This window comes from Ostrinia nubilalis, chromosome 17 (assembly GCF_963855985.1).
Source record: "Ostrinia nubilalis chromosome 17, ilOstNubi1.1, whole genome shotgun sequence".
Taxonomy (NCBI): Eukaryota; Metazoa; Arthropoda; class Insecta; order Lepidoptera; family Crambidae; genus Ostrinia; species Ostrinia nubilalis.
The window spans coordinates 824,053-836,714 of record NC_087104.1 but is presented as its reverse complement, the minus strand read 5'-3'; the positions used below and the strand labels follow the sequence as shown (position 1 = coordinate 836,714).

The 12,662-nt window shown below is 40.8% G+C and overlaps 2 protein-coding genes across 2 annotated transcripts; both read right to left on the bottom strand.

Annotated features, from left to right (window-relative positions):
• Window positions 1-2,337: 2,337 nt before the first annotated feature.
• LOC135079616 (nose resistant to fluoxetine protein 6-like) lies at window positions 2,338-3,948 on the bottom strand. The gene is made up of 3 exons (XM_063974244.1): window positions 3,880-3,948; window positions 3,233-3,375; window positions 2,338-2,697 (listed from the first exon to the last, which is right to left on the bottom strand). The coding sequence occupies exons 1-3, from the start codon at window positions 3,893-3,895 to the stop codon at window positions 2,404-2,406; spliced, it is 453 nt and encodes a 150-aa protein (XP_063830314.1). The 5' UTR covers window positions 3,896-3,948; the 3' UTR covers window positions 2,338-2,403.
• Window positions 3,949-5,260: 1,312 nt separating this feature from the next.
• Window positions 5,261-12,658, bottom strand: LOC135080180 (uncharacterized). Its single transcript, XM_063974862.1, has 10 exons — window positions 12,580-12,658; window positions 12,084-12,223; window positions 11,027-11,212; window positions 10,201-10,339; window positions 9,474-9,582; window positions 9,041-9,125; window positions 8,027-8,193; window positions 7,604-7,682; window positions 7,006-7,106; window positions 5,261-5,438 (listed from the first exon to the last, which is right to left on the bottom strand). The coding sequence occupies exons 1-10, from the start codon at window positions 12,656-12,658 to the stop codon at window positions 5,261-5,263; spliced, it is 1,263 nt and encodes a 420-aa protein (XP_063830932.1).
• Between the last annotated feature and the right edge of the window lie 4 nt (window positions 12,659-12,662).

The window sequence follows — 12,662 nt, the reverse complement described above, 5'->3', positions numbered from 1 at the left end:
GTGTTCATGCATTTAACAGATTTAAGCTGGATTGCACCAACTTACTTTAACAAACGTCAAAAATCTGTCAAACTCCATACAAAAACACCGGCTACCGTTATAGTTTCGGTTAAAGTTAGGTGGCGCAACTCAGCCTTAAAATGTTTTCGCGAATAACCTATCAGTCATATAAACACAAGAAAAAAGAAATTCTTCTTTGCACACTCACTCAATATTTCTTTCTTTTTCTACATTGTTTCACTGAGTTTAGTGAGTCGTTATTTATTCGCTACCTTAGTTGACATTTCGAGGCAAATAAATAAGTTTCATAAAATGATTTGGGGTTTTCAGGGGTGAAATTACTCGTAAATCTTACCTAAACGGGACTATTCCCACCTCTTGTTCCCACCACTGCAACTCCTGTGTAGCCAGGATCTACAGCTTGACCGCCACAAAAACCTAACCAATGAAGGTCAAGTTTTTGTCCCGGGGGAAAGTTAAACTGTTATTGGACCCGCAACGAAATTAATCTTACCTAAGGTACGTAAACGTAAAAAAGGTACTTAAACAATTAGGTACCCTCTTCTAACACTGTCCCTTTGAGCTCGTAAAACCTGAGTGTAGGCAAGAAGGCCGCTATACCACGATTAAATAGGAATTACTGAGTAAGCGTGCTCAGTCTTAGATCTCAGTTTTGAGGTCAAACGCGGATATCTTTCAGTAATAAGAAAGAAAATCCTAAAACTTTGTGGAGTAGCTAAACCATGATCATTGTCATCAATCAGTTGCTAATTGCACATAAGATAATTGATATTTACTGTCCGTGGTGCATATCTTTTCTTAAAGGTTTAAAACCTTCGTTTGTCACCTGTCATCCGCTTTGCAATGGAGGGAAGTCGAACCTTAATTTCGAACTCCTATGTTATTCTGATTAATTTCGTTGCGGGTCCAATGACAGTTTAACTTTCCCACGGGACAAACTTGACCTTCATTGGTTGGGTTTTTATGGCGGTCAAGCTGTAGAACCTGGCCACACAGGAGTTGCAGTGGTGGGAACGAGAGGTGGGAATAGTCCTGTTAAACCATGATCATATCAGGCTCAATGTCAAGACAAGAAATAAGTCTACTTGGCATGCAAGAGGCGCGTGCGCAGCGTGGCGTCTGGAGCGACAGACTGCAAACATTTAAGAACTCTATTTGTAGTACACACTCGTAGTCAACTGATCATTATTGAATAATAATTGACATTAATTATTATTTGTCTTCAGTTGAAATTTTGCAATTTAATTAGGAAGGCGCTGGATGCAAGCCGCTAGCCGCTACCAACCGGTCAATATGAAAATCATTGGGGGAGATCTATGTTCAGCAGTGGACGTTCTATTGCTAAAATGATGAAGATGAAAATTATGCAAACCGTTCCCGAGTGGTTAAGATAAGTTTATTTTAATCTACAACGGGGAAGCTCTTGGCCTGCATCTCACCTGATGGAAAGTAAAGGAGTTGAATTCTCATTCCTTAATGCTAGAACTACTTCATTGATTGGTCTACAGAAATAGAGGTCTAAAGACTTCTAATGTCACCGCTTGGATAATTAAACGAAATAACAATAGACAAATCGTATTTTCGTGGATATTTTAAACGTGTCGATAGACGATTTCGGCAGAGAAGTTCAGAGAGTAGGTAAGATGTTGTTTGCGGTACAATGGCTGGCGCTGGAACCTCACAGTTACTAACTTACAAACTCACAGTTAAAGCTTTACTAATAAAATAATTCAAGGCGTTTGCGTGCGTTTCGATCGACCCATCATTTTAGTTGATATCTATCTCAATTAAAATGTTATATCTATCTCAAACCATGTATTAATACATGGTAATACATTAATTATGTAGACGAGTTATTGGTTAAATAGATAGATCACACTTTATGTACATCACACAAGACAAGAAAAGGGTGAGAATACACAAAAGATATACATCACAATTAAGGCGGTCTTATCACAATAAAACGATCTCTTCCAAAAAAACCTAGTGGTCAGTTGTTTACGAATAGGATAGATTAGTGTAAAAATGTTTACCCGCATAAAGGTTGAAAATACTTATTTTACTCCATAAACTCAACATTACACTGCCTGATAGTAAAATCAACGCAAACTCACGTTGAACTGAAATTGATTTTCTTGACGGATTCATGTTGAAAACAAATGATACTGTTTTAATATTTAACTAGTAGGATCTCTAACTTCAATTAAGCAAAAAAATGCACTAAAAAGTAGTGTAATAAACACATACGTAACAAAATAATATTATGCTAAGATAAGAGGAAAAAGAAAACAATTTGAAGTGTTCCGGTACCCGTATATTTAAAGAATCATTTAACTAAATGTCGTATGGTAATTTTTTTTATTGTTTTACTAAACCATCTCCCTAGATATTTTTACTTTTAGTCACTACGTGGCCGTTATTTGCAGACTCATTGACTTCACCACTTAATTTTTTATATTCGTTGAAATATGGTTTGACTTCGGACCCTACGACGTCATCGTATTTGACTGCATTCCCGTTTGCGCCATTCTCGTTGACAACTGTGCCATTGCTGACTTTGGGCGACTTCTTCTCCAACAACAGCCTTATCAGTTCGGACAAGGGTGCCTCTATGGTGAGATGCAACGTCACCGCTACCATTCCGGTGAACACCAGGACTGCTACGATGTAGTGGATCTGTAACAGTACATGGTATAATTTAGTTTTGCAGAGCTAATTATACATACTTAATGTGGGAGTACCTAAACCTAAGTAACTATAGTCTGATCTGTGAGCACGTAGAATTTTGTCCAATGACCCCAAGCTACCCATCCTTATCGCTCGCGCGTAATTATGTTGCTATCGCGCTCGCACACTCACTGCGGGCGCCCGTCGCATAGTCGCGACAGCAATATAATTACGCGCGAGCGATAAGGATGGGTAGCTAGAGGTCATTGGACAAAATTCTACGTGCTTACAGACCGGGCTTTAGCATAATAAATAACTGAAATCTTTAAAGTTTACAAAACAAAAAAAAACTTCTTTGTAAACTGGTAAATTTTCCAGTTTTGTGCCTTTTTGTTTTTTATTATTAATATTATGTTGTAAATAAACAATAATTCGGGAAAACACGGACCTATATTCATTTGTTAAATCGCTACACCTATACGATATTACAGTATTGATAACTGATAAGTGATAAAGTTTATCCAGCCTGTTTCTTTCCACCTACCATGTGCAGACCCGAGATGTGGAACAGAGTGACCCTGGTGCCGTGGAGGTAGCGCACGATGGCCACGTGGCTCACGGACACACAGTAGCTGACGCGCGCCAGCGGCGCCCAGCCGCGCCACTCCAGGATGCCCCGGTAGGCATCTGCAGGACAAGCAAGACAACTCACTACGTCCACTCATCACGCCATCGAGTTCGAGGATGTGTGAAAGATTCGCAAGAAAATAAATGTAAGATGCAAACTGAGGAATTTTAGGAAAACAAATGTGAGTCAGAAAAGCAGTGGTAAGAGGAGCGTTTTGTAGGCAGAACAAAGCAGGGATATTTTGATCGTCATCACAATAAAGCGAGATGCAGTCTAGGATTTCAACATAATAACTTCTTCTTTGTCATCACACCCATTAGATACATTACATAGCACATTGGCCAGCACATCAGAGTACAGTTTGAATAATATTATGATATTGGGCATTGAATAGAAGAACCTTAAGTTAAGATCCTTAACTATCTTTGAACTTGGCGTCGAGCATAATGAGTGGCATGACAGCGACATCCGATCAAAGAAAGGTGCGTTCGCCAGTTCGCAGCAGTATCTAGCCGTCTCCACCATCTACCTCAAGTAAAAAAAGAAAGTAGTGAAGAACTTACTTTCAACTTTGAACATGGTGCCCAGAATGAAGAGGGCGATGACAGCGGCGATCAGCGGCCTGACAACGGGCCCGTAGGCCAGCCGCAGCGGCAGCGAGGCCCGCGGCGCGTCGCGGCAGTAGAAGCCGGCTGCTGACACCAGCGTCACCAGCGCAGGGAGCAGTAGCCAGTATAGATAGCGGTATTTCTGGAATATAATTATTTAAATGAGGTACCTGGATGCAAGCGGCGCAGGACCGGTCTTTGTGGAAATCCTTGGGGGAGGCCTTTGTCCAGCAGTGGACGTCTTTCGGCTGAAACGAACGAACGAACGAAATGAGGCAACAATAGCCCAAAGGTCGGAGTAGTTCGACCCCTCTCACTCGAATCAGAAAATGCAATCAGATACAAAAACATGATAATGAAATTACGTTAATTAAACTCTTGAATTTATCTTTGATTATGCTAAAACTGAGTTCTGTCAGCTTCATGCATTGATATGTTTATATCTTTTTGCGGCATCTCGGTGGGTTTTTTATATTTGGGGGGGTTTCGTAAAACATCCCTTTGGTCACCCAGATCAGCTCTCTTTCCGTCGGGGGTGCAAGCATACCGTCATTGATTGACCTTCATTGGTTGGGTTTTTGTGGCGGTCAAGCTGTAGATCCTGGCTACACAGGAGTTGCAGTGGTGGGAACGAGAGGTGGGAATAGTCCCGTAAAGCATACCGTCAAGTCGCGCGCGAAGACGTTCCTTTTCTGCCAGTCGTAGATCAGGTAGCCCAGCAGGATGCCCGCCACGAAGGAAGGCAGGTTGGTGTACGTGCGCTTGTACAGGTAGTTGAATGTCGGCTCCGTGATGAATAAACCAAGCATGGCTCTGGGGAGAAGGTACTTTATTAAAGAAGAGATCGGCATCGATGCAGCTGTGACAGCCTGTTCGAGTCTTTTGAAACGGCCGTTTGGTGTAGTGGTTCAGAACGGACTACTATGCCGAGAGGTCCCGGGTTCGATTCCCGGCCGGCAAGAAATTGAAATGATGAATTTTAATTTCTGTGACGGGTTGGGTGTTACTATGTATAATATGTATGTATTTAAAAAAAAAAGTATATAAGTAGTGTATCCGTCAAGCTAGCACCCATAACACAAGCATTAAGTTGCTTACTTTGGGGCTAGCTGGCGCTGTGTGAAATTGTCCAAAGATTTATTTATTATTTATTTATTTGAAACGTTGATAACCCTGATTTCAGACTTTAAGAGCCACTTATGATGGCGTCTAACATTGGCTTACCTTCTGAAGAATTCGTCAAAGTATGACGCTAGAATGATGTCAGTTGCAAGCTTTCTGCCCTTAGCCTTTTGATTGGGCCACTGTGGGAAGGCTAGAAAGGCATTATTGTGACCTACCTGGGACTGGCGAGCATGGTGGCATCTAGGTCCATAGTGTAAATGTTGTACGCAGGCCAGGCGAGGCCGACCGCGAACAGCGCGCCCAGGCACCACCAGCGCGCCTTGGCGCTTGGCGACAGCACCATCACGGCCATGCCTATGATGTGCAGGTGGAAGTCACAAGCCGTGGACCTTCGGAACATTTTAATGATTTATTTACTCCTAATTTACTATTATTTATTACGTCATTTTATAGTCAATTTAAGTTATGATAGCTCTACATTAATTGAAATAATCTAGGAATTAGTTTCAGTGGCACTATTTACGTTAAATAGATTCATGAACTGAAAACTGTTGTACTTTAATGAAGAGTGCTGTCGTCACCTGGTGAAGAATTTCTTTACAAAAGTCACGTCAATTTCTAGATAAAAATATAACAGTACAGTTTATCAATGACTAAAAATGTAGTAAAACAAAATTGTGTTAGGCCTCAGCCTCGAACTTAGCGGGCAGCGGGGCGGCGGCGGCGGCGGCGCGGGAGCGGGGCGGGCAACGCAGACCCGTTCTCGAAACCAGCGGGCAGCTTGCGCGGCGCTTTAGCGGCGAAGTGTTGTGTTCGGGGTTGTGTTGTCGAGATATTTGTTTTTATTCGCGAACGAAATGTCTGAACAACGGCGACAATTTTATTTCGATTCAAATTTATTCCTTACGCTCGATTTATTGTGGGCAAAAGAAGGAGTGCCGTTTATTCCCGATGTCCCCCACTATTTGTCCACCACTGGTGGACATTGAGAAAAAAAGTTGCTATGTCCACCAGTGGGGGACAGCGCTACAGAAATCTTCCCGTTGGGCCCTACTGGTGGATACTGAGAAGAAATGAGTTGCTCTGTCCCTCAGTGGTGGACATCGAAACCAAAAAAGTTCCGTTGTCCCCCACTATTTGTTTTGTTTTCGTGATTATTAAAAAATATTTTTTTTAATTCGTTTCAAATATAATTCTCAGTTTTTTAACATCCCACCTTTCCTATTTATGTAAACTTTTTAAATTTGTCGTGAACTAGATCCTGCAATTTCCGACATTATTACAGATAATAAGTGCAAAATAGTAACATTACCGACACAATAATTTCTGATAACATGAACATTGTGGGTACTTGGAAAATTAAAAATGACAAAACCGTTCCGATTAACGCACACTTCCTAGGGGCGTCAGTATAAATATAAATAAGGATTGTTTTAAACTATAATAAAAATGCTTTAAAAATGTATGTATTATAATTATTAGTATAAGATTTACTTAAAATGTTTGTATTCATGAACACAAATAAATATAATAGTGGAGGACAACGGAACTTTTTTGGTTTCGATGTCCACCACTGAGGGACAGAGCAACTCATTTCTTCTCAGTATCCACCAGTAGGGCCCAACGGGAAGATTTCAGTAGCACTGTCCCCCACTGGTGGACATTGCAACTTTTTTTCTCGATGTCCACCGGTGGTGGACAAATAGTGGGGGACATCGGGAATAAACGAGGAGTGCGCTGCCCGCTCGTTGCCCGCTCCCTCGCCGCTACCCGCTCGTTGCCCGCTCCGGCGCCGCTGCCGCGCCGCTGTTTTCGAGAACCGGTCTATTTGATTTTACGCATAAGATCCTGCCGCTCCCGCCCCGCCGCCGCTCCCGCGCCGCTGCCCGCTAAGTTCGAGGCTGAGGCCTTATAGAGATCGTTGGTATTAGACTTTGTCCTAAAAGTTGTACCTACCAGGTCTGAAGGAGGCACTGTGAGTGGTCATTGAAATTGTGCAGGTGGAACAAGTTATAGAGCCAGTAGTTACGGCAGTCCTGCGCTTCCAGACCTATAATCTGTAATAAGAACCAAATAAATTCAGATCACGTAGGTATTAATAGTAATAAAATATTTTATTCTTTGTAGACATTGAATTTGTTCAGACCATCGACTGTTTTAACCTTACGAATTGTATACACTGCGCCATGAAACTAACTAGTCCCAAAATAAGCAAAGCTTGTACTACGGGGCACAAGTCACAACGGATAATATAAACATACTTTTTTTTGTAAATACATACCGTTACATGTTATACATAGAAAACAATTGAATACTATAATAAACTAGCTTTCCGCCCGCGGCTTCGCCCGCGTGGAATTTTGTCTGTCACAGAAAAACTATCGCGCGCGTCCCTGTTTCAAAAACCAGGATAAAAACTATTCTATATCCTTTCCCGGGACTCAAACTATCTCTATGCCAAATTTCATCAAAATCGGTTCAGTGGTTTAGGCGTGAAAGCGGGACAGACAGACAGAGTTACTTTCGCATTTATAATATTAGTATAGATTCTTACCTGCCCAAAAGGCCCATAATCAGCAAACCTCATAAAAGTGGCTGTTATTGATATGAACACCATGCACATTGGTGTCAACCTGCGAATAGTAAATGGTAGTTTTGACAGATTTGACTAAATTGCACCCTCACGGAAAATTTCACCACCAATTTTTGAGGAACGAGTTTCGTAGAGTACCCAAATTCCAGTGCTCGTTTCATTGAAGTAAATGAAGTAATATTACTACGTAGTACATTATAACTCAATGGCTCGTTTCAGCTAAATGCCATCCACTGCTGGACAAAGGTTCCACAATGAGCGGTCAGGTCCTGCACTACCCGCCTCTAGGTGCTTCTCGCAACCTTAACCAGTTCGTCATTTCACCGAGTGTCGGTAATACTGGTAATACGGACAAAAAATAGAAATGAAAATAGCATTACTTACCTCAGCCACCTATTAAAGATAGCCCTCGGCAGAATCTTCCAGGAAAGAGTCACTTTCTCAGCCATCACTTGAGTGTTATACGCGAGCAGCAGCCCCGATATCAGAAAAAAGGTCGCCATCAACAGATGCCCGTGCAGCATAAACTTGGCCATGGGGTGATCATAAACCTGCGAGCAAATATGACAAGATAAAAAAACAAATATACATACAGGGTGTCCCAGGATGGGTGAATCAAACTGCTAGGGGAGGTAGCTCTACTAATGTACTATCCCTAAAAAATATGAAAAAAAAAAATAGTTCGGAATTTTTTAAATAAAGTGCTCTAAACTCGAAATCTAGTCATTATTTTCAAAAGTTTGTTTACAGATAAACGAAGCGATCATGTACAATTAATATTAGTAAGAAAAAAGTACAAATAAACTCCAAACGCAGCAATTATAGCCAGATACTTAGGCAAAGCTGATTTATTTTCACTTTTTCAAAAAAAAATTTTTTTCCTTTATGCTCTTTATTTTTTTTCATATTTTTTAGGGATAGTACATTAGTAGAGCTACTTCCCCTATCAGTTTGATTCACCCATTCTGGGACACCCTGTATAACAGAACGTACGAAATATGCTAGAAACGGATTCATAAGTAGAGAGTGGAAAGCATTTTTCTGACATATTATTAAAAGGCACCTGCCAGACGTGTCTGGACAAAAATTGCTGGAGGTTTTGCTCTAAGACAAAAACTTGGAAGGTTGATTGAGGGCATTGAGGCTATTGAGGACGAAGTTTAGAAATAAAGTGCAATATTGTGAGTTTAAATATTAGCCCTGAAGTTTAAGGCGAGGTAAACGAAGCGATTCTGTTATTTCTTCACAAACAAAGCCTTAGAAGTTCCTAGCCTATCGCGTTAGGTCTTGAACACTAATTTATGGAGTTTCAACAACATCAACGAATGTTATAAATTGATGGCTTTTATTACAAACAAATTTTTGCTAGATAAAGATTGAGTAGGTAGTTAAAATTACCTTTTCCAACCAGTTGGTATTTTCGATAGTAGAGAAAAGAGGCAAGGCTGCGTGACCTAGCACTGAGAGGATCGCACTCATCACCCTGTGGATTAAAAGTTAACTGAATGGTTTTTAGGTTAAATATAATAGACACCAGGAAAATGATACAAATAGTTAAGTGTTTGTTTTCAAGAAAAACTAGGTACATACTCGTACAAGGACCAGCAGTATTTTTATACTAAAATAGTAAGACACGGGTCTTAACGCGACGTTTATTAATGAGTTACATTATGACGTTTCGGCTATGATGCTGCAGCCGTGGTCACAAGCAGACTGGCGGCTCGCTATTTTATTGTTTATTTTAGTGTCTTACTATTTTAGTTGAAATGGAACGCGAAAGTTTAAAATCTAGTAGGGTGTTTTTATAATTTTTTATTAATATTTTGATTACTTCATTCCGTTGAGCTGCCGGAGCTGTTTCATTTTGGGATCCGACGATGAAGGCTCTTTCATTCGTTTCCAATTCTCACTGAGAGAAAATGCCATTAGTATGGGATTTGCTGAAAATTTTATAACGTATTTATGAAAGTTGAAATGAAGCGATCATTTATTTTGACGCAATGGCAAGCTGCAAGACTAGAGCCAAACCACATGGCGCGGTGAAACTGAATCTACATACAAAAACTGCGTTTAAAGAAAACGACTTCAAAAACTAAGCCGCCTCCAAAAAAATCCACTAAAATGTATTTAAATAATTACGTTAATTATTTATTAGGATAAATATATGACCATGGTTCATATTCTCGAAGTCGGTGCCATTCTGCCAAATACCAAGCTCCGCATCACTTTCCCTGTGGTTGCCAATGCGGCAAATGGTTTACGGTTGTCACACCGCTCCGTGTGATTTGGTTCTAAATCTACTTACATCGTTTTTTGTTACCTACGTCATCAACATACAACGGACATGTTCCTTGCAGCCTTGCAGTAAATAAAAAATAATTATAATTATAATTGATAAGAGTCGGGCGCGTCAACACTCTGTTTTTGTTTCTTTAACATTTCTTTATTATGCTCGTTTTATCATACTGTCTGTCAGTAATAAATTACAAAATATGCAGTGTAAGCCAAAAAGCTTTATATCTCGTGAGTTAATAAAGACTACGCTACTAATTAAATACCTGGCTTTGTCCGGTCCCTGAGCTGACCGTACGCAGTGCCTAGTACGTTGAGCGCTAGGAATCCGAGCAGCAGCAGCGCCACCAGCCGGTCCATCCAGTCCACTGAGTACTTGCTCTTCCCCTCGAAGTAGCAGTTTACCTGGACAAACTCGTACATGAATCAGTACAGCTAGCACGAAAAACTTTCGAGTTCGAATCGTTTGCGTATTCGAATCGCCATCAAAAGATTTAGTACGAGAAAACTACAACAGCGCCCTTGTGAACGTGTCGTAAACTGAACTTAGTATGAGAAATGGGTGCACGAAACTTATTTTGAGAATCAAAATTATTACGTTATCATTTAATTCGAAGGTTGAGTATCGAATTTTGTCGAATACGCATACGATTCGAAGAAAAAAGTTGTTCATGCTAGAGGTAGGTACAGTTGTTTACAGTTTTACGCATTCAGTGCTTGAAACGGGCAAAAGTCTACAGCCATCACTGTCCCCAAATTAGTTCTTTTCAAACTTCTATACTATTTATTGTTGGCGTATTATAAAAAAAAATGGAGCAAGTGAAAGACTAAGTTCAGGTATTAGGTTTTGCAATTATTGTATTGGCGCGATCATTGTAGGTACATAGCCAAATATGAATATTCACTTTATTATTTTTTGTACCAAAATGGTCTTTACATACCTCCGTTTCCGAGACGGTAGGATGAGACATGGGGTTCGAACCCACACGAAAACCTGGGGAGTTTCCACCACCGGTTAGTAGTCGGCACCTTGGGTACTAGAAATATCTAAATGTTGCAATTAGATGGAGAATGGTACAATTCCAGACTAACCTCTGTGACACGAGTCTTCAGACCATACTCAGCAGACAGAGAGTGGTTGAGGCAGGCTTCAGACGACGTCTTGAGATCTGCTTCGTTGTCACTGCCGTCGTAGAATGACCGGCATTCTTGCGTGAGACACAAACCGTATCGCAAATTCGTATAGTTGTAGTGCGTGACTGAGTGCGCTGAGTACGCCTGCGGGAGATGAATAAAATATGTGTAAAATTGGAAAACACATGCGACATTAGCAAGCTGAAGTGGCAATGGGGAGGGCACATGGTACGCAGAACTGACGGCCGATGGGGTTGCAAGGTTCTGGAATGGAGGCCGCGTACCGGAAAACGCAGCGTGGCACCCACAAGGTGGACCGATCGATGACATCATAAAAATAGCAGGGAAGCGCTGGACGCAGGCCGCTACCAATCGATCAACATGGAAAGCATTGGGGGCGGCCTATGTTCAGCAGTGGACGTCGTATGGCTGAAATAATGATGATGCTGATGACAGATACCGAGTTTGAGCTGAAAAATATAATGAAGGCGTTTGTTTCGAAGAATTTCAATATTTAGACTAAGGACAGAATCTATTAAGGTTGCTGAGTGATGAAATCATGCAACATTCTGGGAGTCCTCACCAGGTATGTTATGGATATCCGTAACCGTAACCGAAACCGATTCAAAAGTTTCGGATTTAAAGGCGGAGTCCCTGGCATCATATAATATCCCCGCCTGTTTTACCTTATCATAGGTGTCGTCATAGTACATAAAGTGGCTATATGGGTCGCGCAGCATCTTGCTATTTGAATTTTACCATTTTTAAAGTTCTAATATCCGTAACCGAAATTATCCGAAACTTTCGGATAATCCGAAATGATTTCATATCCGTAACCGTAACCGAAACCGGTATAATATTATTGTAATATCCGTAACCGTATCCATAACCGAAACTTCATATCCATCAGGGATGTTATAGATATGAAGTTTCGGTTATGGATATCGGATTTTTTTTTTCGGATATCCGATAGTTTTGGTTACGGTTACGGATATCCATAACATCCCTGGCTCACCCGCATCATGTCGAGCAGCTCGCTCGGCGCGTCGGCGACGACGTCGGCGTATGCGGTGCAGTACACGCCTCCGCGCCCGCCCATGCAGCGCAAGAAACGGTCCGCGTGGAACTTGGGCGGCATGCGGCTGAATTCCTCTTCTATAATGAAAATCAATGAAAATTTAAAAATGATTTTTCTAAATAGCAAAATATTTTTAAATAGCGAAAAAAAAATTACTTGAATTAAAAAAAATTGTTAGTATAAAAAAAGGGAAAATAATAATTGTGTGTTACTCATAAACTCGTCTACTATAAACCGTAGAACCAGTTTTGATAGTTTAATTTGACATAATTTATGGGAAAAGTACATAGTCTATCTCTTATGTCGAAATAATAACTAAAGACCTATTGAGTATGATTTTTTGGTTCACTTTTATGCTTTTGGTAGTAAATGTGTTTTCTCTCGAAAATGTTCGTCGAAAGGACTAGTACCTAACTATTATATTGATACTTACTGCTTAGTTTGTAGATCACATTTTGGGATGCAGCTTGTTGTGCGAGCAACACTAAGCCGAGGAGCACCAGTTTCTCCATTTTG